The 15714-nt window shown below is 37.0% G+C and overlaps 1 protein-coding gene across 1 annotated transcript; it reads right to left on the reverse strand.

Moving 5' to 3' along the window:
* Positions 1–8049: 8049 nt before the first annotated feature.
* On the reverse strand, positions 8050–15078 carry LOC140153764 (insulinoma-associated protein 1a-like). Its single transcript, XM_072176617.1, is given in 3 exon segments — positions 8050–12495; positions 12497–13291; positions 13294–15078. Coding segments are annotated over 3 exon segments (1476 nt in total). The 5' UTR covers positions 13885–15078; the 3' UTR covers positions 8050–12405.
* Between the last annotated feature and the right edge of the window lie 636 nt (positions 15079–15714).

Consider the following 15714-nt stretch of genomic DNA (forward strand, 5'->3'; position numbering starts at 1 on the left):
GCTTTGGGACTTTCATTTATTATAAGGTAAGGGTCAGAAAAGTGCACTCGAAATAACAAACAATTTTTTTTTATAACCAACTTACAATTTCGTTGTCCCGCAATCAAATTTGGCGCTCTGTGTGTTAAGGCTCATTGTATTGGACACACAGCTCGTGTATAGCTCGAACAAATCACAGCAACGTTTGACAATGGCCGGCTGACCGGAGGGAATCAGACAACGGGAAATTCGGCCAAGGATTACTAGAAATGACAAATAGAGCCTTAGGTCATTGTCTCTTTTTATATAAGGTGTAGAAATCTTATCCTATTTTGTTGGCAATCCTCTTTGCTCTATTTTCCATTTAGATTTCTATAGTGTTGTTGTAAGTCCACCAGCTGCATTGATATTGTGAGACAGAACAGTTAAAGTTGGTCTTTACGAAGTGAACACCTCCTTAATGTGAAGAAATGTGTTTTTGTAACTCTAACGCTTGAAGATATGTATAACCTGATCTATAAAAGTTGGGCTATTCCATTTAAAATCCACACTACCCCTGTGGAAGATTTTGAAAATATCTGCCACAGGGGAGTATGAATTTCAAATGGAATGAGCACATTAGGCAGCTCCGTTTGAATTTCATACACCCTCTGAGAAAGATTCAACCTGAATCTTCCACTGAGGGAGAGTGAGTTCCAAATGGAGCTGCTATTGTGTTCATTCAATTTGAAATTCATACTCCCCCTGATTATGTTATATGTGAGCAGAATCATATAAAAATATCAAACAGCAAAGACCACGAATTACTTTCATTTATCAAGGTTTATTGACATAATTTGTTTCATACCATGCTACTGTTAATGCTCTTGGCTAGTATCCATTTTAAATATAGTACTTATTATAATGAATTAATATGCTTCGTGTTCATGGTGTTTTTATATTCGAAGACTTAATAGTATGAGGGCAAAGTTTCTATTTGTTGATTCCATTATACATTCATACATGCCAGTTGCAAATTTATCATCATTAGAAAGCCGTGTCATTAACTCAAAATCGGAAATAAAAAATAGCATATTAAAACTAGTGCACTGCGTGATTTAACAAAAATTCTTTAGCTCGTCGTGCTGCAATATCAGTTGAAAGCTGCGAATATTAAAAAATCTGCATTATTACACTGATTGAGAAATCAGATGATTGAATATAGTAGGTTTCAATTCTAATGTAGTGAAATCGATTGCAGTCAATATAGAGGTAAATGCCTTTAGTGCTTGGTCTCCGGGCCAACGCGTAAGAACTGCAAACATATCAGCTGGAAAACACCGCTCAACCTAGTCAAATTTAAACTCGTTACGTATATTAAATAGAGACACGTATCATCGTCATTTGTAATAAAGGAATGCTGTTATTTAACTGCTGTATTGGCTTCGCCCTGGCATCATTGCATTTACATTGTCATTGAGAGTAACGCTTTACCCACAGAATCTACCATGAGGCGTTTGTTGCTTCACTAAGGCAAATATCAAAGTTGCGCTAAATTGATTCTTAAAAAAATCACAAGGGGGGATAAGAAAGAAAGAACGGTTTACCAACCCAAAGTGTTACAATTAAACAAGACAACAACTAAATCACAAATCCCGACTGCCACATAACCCAACTTGAAGCAAAGGAATGTGCCGGAGCGGGATTCGAACCCACGACCTTCCGATCACTAGACGGATGCCCTCGCCATTAGGCCACCAGTCCCCACTGAAAATTAAGGGAGATATATAAATTCCACTCAAATGAAGAAAAAAAGAAGTTCACTATTGTGTCCGCTTCCTCCTTCCTCCTCATCCTTCTCTCCTCTCCCCCTCTCCCCCTTTCTTCCTCTTTTCTACCTCTCTCGTTCGGTTCTAATGAACATTGGGGGTATGAGCAGATGCTGAAGGAGAGTGTGTTGAGGTGTATTGTAAAATTGTAAAACCATTTTTTGGTAATATTTTGCTAACATGCAAGTAACTAGCATTTTAATAATAAATCTGTCGCAGTATAAAATCCAAATTAATCTGTCTTTCGTTTGCATTACGGGTGTGTGGCAGTAGCGAGCGGAAATCAGTGTGTACAAGCCTTGTTTGCTTTTGTTGTCTGTATCCCGTAGTCCTGAAAACGCATGCAACTACAGAAAGCCTATGCAAAAATAATTGAACAGTGTGTTAGATATCGAGTTAGGAATTTATAAAGCGAGGATTCAGAGGAAGCTGAGCTGAGAGAGGAAAAGAGAGGTCGGTTATTTTGATTATTGTTGTTAAAATCTAAATTCAAGTGGTATTGCTGAAGATCCGCTTAAAGAGGAAGCCCCGCCAGAGCAGTTCTTCTGGGGTGAACCAAACCTGCCTGGTTATCAATTTAATCAGTGACAAGGTTATCTCTGAATTTGACAGGTGCTAATTGATGTTTTAATGTTATTGCATCAATTAGCACCTGACAAATTCAAAGATAACTTTGTAACTTAACTGATTAATTTGATAACCAGGCAGGTTTGGTTCACCCCTGAAGAACTGCTCTGGCGTGGCTTCCTTTTTAAAGGTGTCACAGTGGTCCGATTTTTTCCAAATTATATTTTCTATCTTACACGGATACCTTGCTCCCTAAAGTTCTTCCAGTGGGATGCTGCATACTGGCCAACCTGATATTGAAGATATTTAAGTCTTTTTTTGTACGTTTTAGTCCATTTATGACAATTGTTTGGAGAGCAGAACCAAAAACATGTATTGAATAATACCGTAAAGGTTCGCCTAATGGCGCACATGGGCTCCCTTGACATAACTGGAATTTCAGGTACAAACTAAAAGTGCCCTCCTATAAAAATCCCACGTGCAATTAAGGGCACGGACCCTTATTTCTTGTTGGGATTTTCAGAGGCCGATGCCCTATACTTGTACTTAAAATTTACCGTAATTTTGTTAAGGAAATCAAGTGCGCCACACAGTGTCATCGCCCCGATATCTTCATGGCAGAAATCGCCATGGTAGGTTGAATCCACAGCCACGCATGGCCATTTTGTTCTGACCTTTGAGGGACATCCGACTAAGGCTACTCACAATAGCCTGTAATTGACCTCTCTGTGTGTGAGTGAGCATGTATACGCCATGAGGTCAATCTGCTTTTAGACTGCCTCTACGAGTGAGTGCAGCTAGCCTACGCTGCGCTATAGTTCGGCACATATAAAATCAGAATTTTGTCAGTTTTGAGTTCAAGACGCACGGTTCTTTCTCAAGACGCAAGCTAACGATTATCATATCAACACATATATTCAAGTGCAAGGAACAAAATCTGGCTTCTTTAGACTAAATTAATTACGGGAGATATTCATCATTTTCTACCCCGGTATCCAAAGATTTATTGTCTGAATATCAAATCGTGCATAGCACATTCACGTGTACCGATCCCGGGTATTCTTTTCAGTGTCTCTGCTGTATAATGTAATTATTAACCAGGCGATGTCGGTGTGCGCCATTAGGTGAATCTTTACGCTAGGTCCATTATACGGGTAATATCAGGCTGTCACTTTTTTGTTACATGCATGGTAATATCTATATAAGAAAATCATCTCAGGCCTAAACATTTTACCACTAGTGGTCAGGCTTCCTACATGTAAGCAACTTAAGCCCGATTAGTCTTATATGTACCAGCGCTTACAATTTCACATCATACATCACCTAAGAAGATAAATCAATAAATGAATCCACATTGGTAGGGCTAGTCTGCTGGCTTAGGAAGCCCGACTACTAGCCAAGCTTCGAGAAATCGGACCTTAGCGACCACTCTGGACTTGTGTCATCTCATCTCTGACCAAGAGCTATTCCATTCCCGATATTTACTACATAACATATGCAACTGGTTTGAATATACTGACCACATCACACTATACGTCGTTGCAGAACTGGACAATAATCATTAGACTTTCCCTAAAAAAACCGACATTTTGTTGGTGTTTTGGGGGAAAAAATCTATCTTCAATACGAAAGGTCAAAATTTTCATATGATGGACGAATTAAATTTCGGACCTTTTTTTCCAAGTCAATATCCCAGCAAATCGCCACCGCCGGGAATTAAACCCGAGACCTCATGCACTAAAGTCAAGTACCCTAAAAAAATAACGAAATTGTGCGGATACGTACTTACCAGTTGTTTTTATGGTGTCATCATATCTATCGAAGACGCAACATAATATATATAAACGTATTACTTTTACCCATTTTTCCTACCGGTCAGTTGTAGAGATATTCAGCGTGAAAGCATTTCAAAGTAAACGATTTCTTCCAAAAGTTGGCATGTAGTGATGAAAACCATTTTATTCAGATTCAGAATGTCTCATTCTGGTCGGATAGTTCAATTTGATAAGTCTTACATCTTGTGCAGATATGGGCAACTGAGATCGTGACTATAAAAAGACGGTCAACTTGGAAGACCTTCCTTGCCCATCTTTGAAATAGTAATAGCAGTTACAGGGTGGGTCTGAAAGAGCTTTATACTCTCGAAAAAAACATTGTTTTAAAAGTGACCCGCGTACTGCGCCCAAAGAGTAACTTACTGAATAAAATAATTAATCAGCTTTCACCTACATTTTGAAATTGACCATCTATCTCAACTTCTGAGCCAAGATCAGTTGTTACCATAAAACCGTGACTTATTCAATCTGAGCATGCTGAGATCCGAGGCTGAGGTGCACTTTTGCGATCCGAGAGGATTTGTGCCATAGATAAGAAGTGGCTCTTCCTACTGCCCTTATCGTATCGTATACGCGTAACTAGACTTTTAGTGACTATTTGGACTTCTGTCATGGCATTTCATTTCGGATCAAGAGCTATTCCATTCCCGAATTTAGCGACATTTACAATAAATATATGTACGAATTTGAATATACTGACCACATCACTAAGTTGTTGCAAAAGTGGACAATAATCATTAGAACTTAAACTAAAACTGTTATATTGGCGCAATTTTTAAACTACACAAAAGAACACGTGGGTAAATTTTGCAGTTGGACACCGAATCCATTGAACGAATTGAATGGGCCAGTTCAATGAATATATAGTTCAGGAATGCAAAGGTCAATTTTCTAAAATTCTAAAAGTATATGAAAGCTGATCAATCAGTTAATTTATAGTAAAGCATACAAGTTTCCCGGACCGGGTCATGTTAACGTTCAAAATATATACTTGTTGAGAGTACATTTCTTTTTAGGCCCACCCTGTAGAAGTGACCGCAGGAAAATGTGTCCATAAAGATATGGAGATAGGGCGCGATGGATGATGGATCTACAAGTTTGTCAGTACACTTCACCATCACGGTGTGATAAAAATAACCCTGATGCTTTCTTAAAATGGTTGTATGTAACTTTAAGGCAGGTCGGAGGGGAGCGTGTCCTAGTGGTGTTTGCACTTAAATATTGAGACAAATAAAGCTGACACGCAAGATCAGAGGAATGGGTTCTAAGATCCCAAGGCTGTGCCAAGTTCCCTGATAAATTTTGTGACTAATTTTGCATTTTTCTCAAAAAGTAACTACACACTGGAAATAAAAGTTATGTATATTATAGGGGCAAGGAATTATTACTTCACTGAAATTCCAGTGATTCAAGACAATTGGTTCATTATGTATGTTAAGAAATGAGGTACATTATAGCGGTACCTCTTTTCTTATCATAAATAACGTACCGCTTGTCTCGAGTCACTGAAATTCCAATGTAGTAACTGGATTCCTTGCCCCTATAATATACATTTTCTTACCAGTGTGTTATTATTTTTTGAGAAAAGTGCCAAAATAGTCACAAATTTATCAACTATACCTTAAGTGTGATAATTCACTCGTGACCAAACTTCCTGAGCTACTCTGCAGATTTGTATTTGCAGTTCTTGAAAAACAAATTAAGAAAGAGGAAAAAGTGGGTGTTTTTTAGAGGAAACCGGAATATTGTTGGAAGTGACAGACACTAAAAGTAAGTTTATTTATTCAATCTTGGGAGAACAGAAAAATATAAGAGTTTACAATATATACAAAGTATTTCTACAGGGGAATTCAGAGTATGGAAAACCGACATGCATAATGTTTGCAGAAAGTCAGAAACGTGCAGGGGTGGGAGGGGGTGTCACTGTGTGTGATTGGAGTGTAGGGGTGGGTTGGGTGCATGGTTATAAGATAATAATATGCACGTAAAGGGGTGCAGTGGGGTGTGTGTGATGTATGTGAGGTGTGTGTTTCAGGGGTGGGGTGTGTGGGGTATGCAGGGTACTAATCTGATAATTAATATGTATCTCTTTGAATATGGTTCATCATCCCATTGTTTCAAACATTAACCCATTAGAGATTTGTAGCAAAAAATAATTCATTTTTAGCATGGATATACAATATAAATTTGTATTTGCAACAAGAGTATAAAACTTACAATAACCTCTGTAACACAATGGGTTATTGTTTGCAATCAACAAATCTTGCATTGACCCACTTTTCTTTCATATTGACCATTCAATAAAATGAAACAACGGTGCGTGGCGCTCGCATCAACCATGTTAACACTAGGATCCACTACATGCTCATCTATCAGGGCACAGTTCTTTTACCCCAGTATATTTGCACATTCGTTGAATGACCTTTGAAAATTTGGGTACAAAAATTCATACGCTGCAACTTGAGGTCAAACTTTGCACTATGATAGTTTAATTGAGGTTATTGAACTATGCCATTGGGATGAGGCCATTGTGGTCCATAGTGTATCTCGCAATTCGCTGACCTTCAAATACGATATAGGCTATATCATTTGATATTTTGTATGCGTAACATTTAAGGCGAGTCGGGGCTTGAGCTAGTGATGTTTGTGCTTAACTATTGAGAAATATAAAGCCCACACTCACAGAGAAATGTATGGGTTCAATACGTGAGAACCCAAGGCTCATTGTAATGGGTTTTATTTACACCCATGTACATGTATGATTTTTCCTGGGAGGGGAAATAGCGAAACTTTAATTTTGGCCTATTGTTTGTCATAACTCAATAACTGCAACACATATGCAAATATAAATAAATAAACTGTATTATTTTACCAAAACTGAACAAATATGGCCTCGCCTTAAGGGGGTACTACACCCCTCGATAAATTTGTGTCTACTTTTGCATTTTCTCAAAAACTAATAACACAGTGGTAAAAAAAGTTATGTATATTATTGGGGCAATGAATCCAGTTACTACACTGGAATTTCAGTGACCCAAGACAAGCGGTTCGTTATTTATGATAAGAAATAAGGTACCGCTATGATGTACCTCATTTCTTATCATATATACTGAACCGCTTGGCTTGAGTCACTGAAATTTCAGTGTAGTAATTGGATTCCTTGCCCCAATAATATACATAACTTTTGTTACCAGTGTGTTATTATTTTTGGAGAAAAATGCAAAAATAGTCACAAATTTACCACAGGGGTGTAGTACCCCCTTAAAGAATACAATTTGGAGTTACTAGTAGATATGCACGTATTATAAAAGAACCGAAATAAATATAAAGAGATATGATAATGTTATTGGTGTTGGTTAAGCTGATGTGTTATGTAGATGTGTTAATGAACTGTTATACACTCTTATAGGAAAATGGTTCTAAGTAGAATTAACATAAAAAGGTTCGAGCTGTCCTGTAGTTGTGCCTTTAATGGTTCTATGAAGAACAAAAAAAAAGGCTTATCGAAAGGCTGGAAAGAACCATTTGAGACATGATTGAAAAGGTTCTGGAAAGACTAGAAAGAACCAGATGAGGTTCTTTCAATTTTCAAGAACCATTTCTCTTGAGGTTTCTACATACAAGAGAAAAGGTTCTTGGCTGTCCTGTAACAAGACAGCCAAGAACCTGTAACAGGACAGCCAAGCACCTTTTTTTTTGCTTAGAGTGAGGTGTTGCCATATTGACGATAAAATTGTTTTGTTGAACAAACGTGCTATTTTATGAACTAGATTTTTCTAGTAAAATTCTTACCAACAGAAATAACAATAATAATAACAAGTGGAAAAAGGGGGTTATTTTATATTTTCAATTTTATTTCTTGTTTGCTATTTCGCAATAAATACAATACATAGAAACATTAACAGATTGTCTCATTAATTTATACAAAGATAACAACATTGACGACAATAAATAAATAATAAATTAAGTCCAATTTTACAAATAATAATACTATAATACTTTGGCCAACTACGCAGGTAAACAAGCAGCCAATTAAACTATGCTTTTAATTCAAGACCGAATTAAAAATACTAGTTTGCGTATGACGTCCTGTCAACTACGCCGAAAATGCCGTACTGCGCAGGTCAGTAACCAATCACGTCGCGCCTTTGCTCTGACGTCAGACGCAGACTAGTCTTTTTAATTCGGTCTTTGATATCAACAATGGGCTGAAGTTAAAACTCTTCGTCAACTTTATACTATTCTGTAAACAAGACAAAATGGCGATTCGCAACCGGAAGTATTATGTAACAAATTACGGTTGACCAAAGTGTACAACTTAAAACTTATTACACAATTTGAAACAAAAAAATGAAACCTTTTCTACAGTGTTCATGAGTATACTATGAATTTGTACTTTTGTTGCCACCATTTTAACATAGAAAACACGTTTGGTTGTAGAGTATATAGTTTTATAGGTTGGGTGACAAGACATACAAAGGCACTCGGATGCCCGATATATCCTGCGTGCACAGTCTAAGGCCACGGCATTTGGTGTTAATAAATATGCAGTGTAACACTTTATACGCACGGGAAAAAGACACTTACGCTTTAACACGGAAATTTTCATTTCATCATAATCAAAATTCATGAGTTTTAAAATTCATGATTTTCAAACCAATTGAGGGACAATATCAATATATGATTCAAGCCAAATTGGCTAGAAACACAATTTTTTAAATTTTTTATAATGAGGTCCGTATAAGAAAAATTTAGCCTAATGATTTGAACCCTCTCAATTACAAATGGGTTGACCGTTCATGAAACAACGTGCGTACCAAATATTAACACGTTAATTGACATTCATTATACAGCAAGACAAATTGGTATACCATCATTAAAACATAGAAAAATGTTAATAGCTAAAAAGTGTTGAATTTGTATTATGTATATTAATAGAAATAGACTACATGTGATGGGATATGGTGTATAGGAGGATAGTGAATGGGGGTTACATAACTGTGCAATTATAAGGGGAAGGGTATCTTAACCTGACTTATAAAATATTAACAACAAGTTCCATCATAATCATTACTTAAACACTTTTAATTACTTGTTATCACACTTTCAACAACATATCATATTGAATTAGATGTCACTGTTAAAGAGGAAACCCCGCCAGAGCATGCGGTTCTTCTGAGGTGAACCAAACCTGCCTGGTTATCAAATTAATCGGTTACAAGGTTATCTCTAAATTTGACAAGTGCTAATTGATTTAATGTTATTGCATCAATTAGCACCTTTTAAATTCAGAGATAACCTTGTCACTGATTAATTTGATAACCAGGCAGGTTTGGTTCACCCCAGAAGAACTGCTCTGGTGGGGCTTCCTCTTTAACGGACTTTACTAATAATATATAATTGACCGAACGGAACAGTGATACAGAGTTGACGTTTCTTAAGGGGAGGAACTATCAGCTACAGAGTATAAAATTAGCTTCATATTGAATGAACGAATTCCTGAAAAGGCAAGTAAACATTGATTTTCTTCGAAAAGGCATTTTCTAGTCTTTTAAAAAGGATATATGCTTAAGCTATGCAACAGCTACGCGATGTGTGACAAAATATAATACACTGTATCAAAATATTCTTTTTTGAACATGTATAAGCACTTTATATGGATACTGTGTATAATACTTAATACAATTTGCACCATGTTTTTTGTTTTTGTTTTCGAACCCTGCGATATTTTGTATCTTTTCTGAATTTTATAATGCAGAGAAAATACAAAGCAAGAATGAATGGAATGTATTTAATAAAAGTACTACAATATATATATATATTACATTGTTATTACAAGATATACAATATATTTGGCTAGCCCTATTTGTATGAGTCAAAACGATACCTTCATTTTCCTACATAAAGATCAATCGAATTAACTTTATTTGGTTTAAAGAATCACATTTAAGCTTAATAAAAAACAAAATCCACTGACAACAAATAACAACAATTGCATGAAAGTGTTTCTTAAGGACATAAACTGTCACAAATTGAAACCTAATGGGGCGAGAAGAGTGCTAATTTGGCGCATATTTTTAACACCCGACTGTTTTATCTTTGTATTGAAAGCGTATTAAATTCCTACGCATAATCCAACACGAGCGGACAAAAACAGGTCCCAAATTGGCGCAATTTTGCGCCATAACGGTTACTTTTTATTCATAATTTGTTGCTATTGACATTGTTATCCATCTACGGATCGCTGAAGGTAAAGCGTGTTAAAATCCCCGCGGGCAAAACAGGTCTAGTTTGAGTCAGTGATTCATCGCACAATTGACGTTCTGCTCATGTTCAGTGGGTCGCGAATAAAAACTCTTTGTCATCTAATTTTATGGAATCAAGTTCACTATTTTCAACGTTTGTAATAATTAGAAAAGCACACTTTCTGCGGTACATTACATTTGTTTAAGACATTAAAAATCTTATTAAATGTTGCGATGAAACAAATGAAAAACAAAAATCTCAGATCATAACTAAACATTTCATTTCTTTAAATATGAATAAAATTGGTAATGTGAACTTGGTCGGCATCATTTTTTAAAATGAAGAGATACCAATACATATCAGAGTTTATACACTTGACTCACATTGTTTTCAATGACTCATTTTTAAACGAAACGCGTAAACAGAATAGATATGTTATAACATAAAATAAATTCAATAATTAAATAATCATATTAGTTGATACCAAAGGGATTTAATTAGTCTTTGGTTAAATACTGATTTTAGTTGTTGTGATTAAATGTTTATAACGAATACAAATTTGTCTAAAATAGATGGAAATATCAAGGTGTGTTAAGTGAATATGAGCACACTTTGGAAAATGAATTCAAGTGAGAGAGCTCGGAGAGCTATAGCAAGTTGGCAGTGAGTGCAATTACGACTCAATCCAAAAACTACTGAAAATATCTGAAATATTATAGTCAAGATAAAATGCATTAATAATATAAATTAATCTTAATACCAATCACTGTATCACGATTTACATAATTTAGGCACGATAATTCACTGTAGTAAAAAGTCCGGGCCATCAAAATACGCCCGAGAAGGCTTTGTCTAAATTTTTTTGTTACACTATAATACTAGCAAAAATAGCAAGAAAGGGTAAAACTCGTTATATGATTTTGATTTTAGCTTTAGGCATGTTAAGCGAGCTCTACACTTTGTATACTATACAACTATTACAAAAATCGATTCTTTCACGGCACAAAGAACTAGATTTTCCTTTTTTCATAAAATTGGAACATATGTTGATATACTATTATGTTTAAAAATCGATGGCATTGGCAAAGAGCTGTTAGGAAGTTATTATAATGGCAGAGAAATGCTTTTTTAATGTGTTTCATCATGTTTTGAAATTTATCAAAATGATCATTTATGACGCTAAAGCTAAACACGTTACAATGTTATATATGATGAGATTCTTTAAATGAGTTAAAAGTAATTTAAGAGTTGTATACTGCATTATAAATAACATGAATATAATATCTAAAATGCCTTCAAGGTTGTCCATCACGTATTGATATAGTAATCATAGCACAAATTGGGTGATACACTGAGTAATGCATTAAACTTTTGTTTTGGTTATATATGAACTGCACACTGAGTTGACTTCAATTGAAAAACTTTACAAGCAAACCAACTGAAGATTAAATATCGATATATTAAGATTTGTAATTGTCCAAGATAATACTGTATGATATTTGTTGTTGTAATAAATAAGTATAAATAGCAAAGATGTAAGAAATAAATAAGTTAAGGTTATTGTCCAAGTTTGGGTCTCGAACCCGAAGGTCACAAGGTATTAGGAGTATATGACAGAACAAACTTGCGCAGAATGAAATGATAAGATAAAAATAATAACTTGTAATAAATAAGTTAAACTTAAATACTTTGTTAAACACATAAATACTTTAAAATATTACACATTTTTAAAAATTAAATAATAATAATAACACTACAAATAATAATAAATAATAACAAATATGGCAATAATATGGTTTGGTGAAAATAAATTAGCACAAATCCAAATATATTAGTTAATATCTGACTCTGGTAAAGAGTTCTTGTTGTACGAGTTCTTGTCCTGTATTTGACGGAATGTCTGTATCGGAATGAGAGTTGTTTTCGGAGTAGAAAAAGTCGAGGCATTTTTTTTTCTTCAAGAAGGCGCTCTATGGCTGATGCACTGTCGGCATTTGAAGCAGTAGAACTTGCCTATTTTCGGACGGGTGTTCTTTGTTTATGTGACGCGTAAGTCCTGGGTGAAGTTGGGAAAATACAAGAGCAAAATTTGCATGCAAACATTTCACTTACATTGTGTAGGCGTGAATGGCGTTCCAAAGCTGCTTTGTTTTCAAAAGTTCCTCCACAGATATGACAAGTTTCTTTTGAGACGGGATTCGAACCCGCGATGCTTGCTCCCGGCGACATGTGACTAATAGCAGTCGGGGTAGTGTGAATTAAAGCATGCTTTGCTCTGCTGGTGAGGTTATTGAAAACTTGTCCACAGTATTGACAGGGATAAGTGCCTGTGTTTTCAACATGAGTTTGTATGTGTTTACGAAGATTTGCAGGACGACGGAATTTTTTGCCGCAATGATCACAATGATAATAATGACCATCAGAATTTGGCGTTTGACTACCGGGACTTGGTGTGCTGCGACTACTTTCACTGCCACTTAAACTTGAGATAACAGAGGTAACATCTGAAGATTGGTCACTATGATGAGATGAAACGGGGTTTGCTCCTGACTCTTTACTGGTTGGTGTTGCTGGTAGAATTCTGCCATTGTTTGGGGTTGGAGTTTTATTTGGGCGCGGTTTATGCCAGCGTCGATGCGATGCCAAATTGGCGGGGCAGTTGAAAACTTTATCGCACTCAGGGCAACGGTACACTTCGTGAACAATGCGAGAACATTTATGTTGCGCTAATGAGAGTGGATCGGTATATTGTTCGGTACAAAGTTTGCAAATGTACTCACCACCAAGTACGGTGTTCGATTTGTCCTTATTAATGGAGTCAGCCGTGCCGCCAAATGAGGCAAAATCGGCGCTCTTTTGTACCCATCGTCGGGTCGTCCATTTGCGATTGGTAAATCATCGCGTATGATGGTACCGTGTACAGGAGATTTGTTAAATTCATCTTCATCAAAATTAAGTTTTCTTGCTGCTTTTGGTTTCTTGGTTTTCTTACGATCTATTCTCTCAGCATACGGTCTTTTCCCAGGTAGCTGAGGGGGCGCGGTCGGGTTGTACTTGTTGTTTGGTGTCCGTGGAGTCGGTGTTGTCAACAGATATCTGTCCTGTTCAAAGAGATTTGGTGAAGATGATGAAAACGGTACAGGAGATGGATAAGAACCAGTTGATAAAGGCGAATCGACTGATGGTATTGGTGAGGTAGTCGACTCCTTATCAAAATGGAATGTAAAGTTCTCTTTTGTTGATGGAGCTACTGGTCCTGGACTGTGTCCATACCCTGAATCAGGAGAATTGAAAGGTTTGGCGTAAATATCGATGGTAGTGTCAAAAGTGTCTATTGGTGGTGCACATGCCGGCATAAAAACATCAACGGCTTCTGCTTCCTCATTTCTTGACCGATAGGACACGGGTACAGACTTGCTGTTTCGCTTCACTAAAAATCCTCTCGGCATCTTGATAAAGTTTGCACGGCACGTCGGTTTGAGAATAAAGTGTAGCGATGAAACTTGTAGCAAAAAAACACACAGAAGAACTGTTGATAAAGAAATGTATAAATCAACTGCAGGCCAGACTGTGGCGCTATGCAGTGATAGTTCTAGGAGATAGTTTTTGCGAAGAAGAGCATGGGTATGCGTACAGGTGGTCGTACAGCAGAGAAGGCACAGCTATATCTGATTCCGATATTAGTTGAGCACTGCGTCATATAACTGTCTCGCACACCATCACACTATGAGAGGCTGGATGCTGCTATGTCATTGGTGTTTGTCAGGATGAATCTTAATGTAGATACAAAAGTGTGGTTGGCTAGTTCGGTAGTCCACACACAGGTCCGCTTGTTTCACTGCATTCTTTTGCAACTGAGCTAGCTGGTTATGATGCTATAATACTAGAAGTAGGATGATGATCATACAAGCAATGTGTTGTACGACGATCTCCAAGTGTACTAAATCATACATTCATCTAAAATATCCGCGTTGTTCCATATTTATATATCGCCACCGCCCCCTTTTCTGCTTGCATCTCATTATGACCAATCGAGGTCCCCCTGTTGACGGTCCGTGCGCTGATTGAGGTTGGGAATTACTCCTCCTCCTTTGTTGGTCTGACCAGTCTTTGTAATGGCCCACGGACACGTGCCAGCGTATTGTTTTGTCTCAGTGGTGGTGATTGTTTCTCAGCTCAGCTGTCGATGCTCTGCACATAGCTAATGAGCGGCATTGCCGGTAGGCACGCGTTTTGATTCCGTCACTTGCTTGCTTAAACTCGCAACCCCCTTAAAAGCTGCTATAATATAGTATTCCCTCAATCAGCATCAGCAAAAATACCACCGAGCCTCCTCCTCCCAATAGCATTCAACTACAAATCACAAAAGTTATACGATATTCTGAATTTCATCTCTTTCTCCGGTGGATCTTGATGCTCTTTGTTCGACATGTCAACAAACCATTTGCTGCCCATCAAAATTCTGATGCACAGATATAAAAGTTTATACGTATTCAATATTGATTAGAAGGCAACCGGTTGCTCTCCTTGTAACTCGATACTTAATTAGCTTTAGCGCCGGCGCGTGCCAAAACCTCCCATAGATGGTAAGTAGCAATGCCCTGATTGGTTACTAAGTAAAACTTGCCTCGGGGACCGCACCTCTGATTGGTCCAAAGAGTTTTTGGTAAGCGGAGCTATGCATCAATGGTGTTGTTACGATGAATTTTTGGCACGCGAGTGGCACGCGAGTTAGGATTAACCTCAACAACAACGACTTGTAGACAAATGAGCGGTCACCACCGTGGAATACCTTATTCCACACAAAAACGATTTGACCGGCGATAAAAAAAAACCTTGAACACAAAACAAACCTGGTGCATACCTTAAAGAGGAACCATCACATCTGGAAATGTAGCATGTTTAAGTCCATTTAATCCAGTAACATTATTTTTATGAGGAGAGATTAGTGACATTCACCCACAAGACACGGCTTTTATTGCACCATATCCCATAATGCAAATTGATTCTGAGGTGACCTTCGAGAGCAGGTGGTGTAAACTTATATTTATGCAGAATTATGTGTAAAGTCCTAATGCATGCATGATGGGATATTATCTGAGTTTGAGATTTCTTACTATGTGGTAGGTATATTGCTACAACTTTACCACAGACATTCCTGACTTTCTTAAAGTTGGACTGGCCAACGATTGTGGACCTTTAAAACAAGTGGTAGTCTCCGATGAAACATTTGCGAGTTCAGACAATTATTCACCTGCTCCAAAACCACATGCTAACAC

This window comes from Amphiura filiformis, chromosome 5, assembly GCF_039555335.1.
Source record: "Amphiura filiformis chromosome 5, Afil_fr2py, whole genome shotgun sequence".
NCBI lineage: Eukaryota > Metazoa > Echinodermata > Ophiuroidea > Amphilepidida > Amphiuridae > Amphiura > Amphiura filiformis.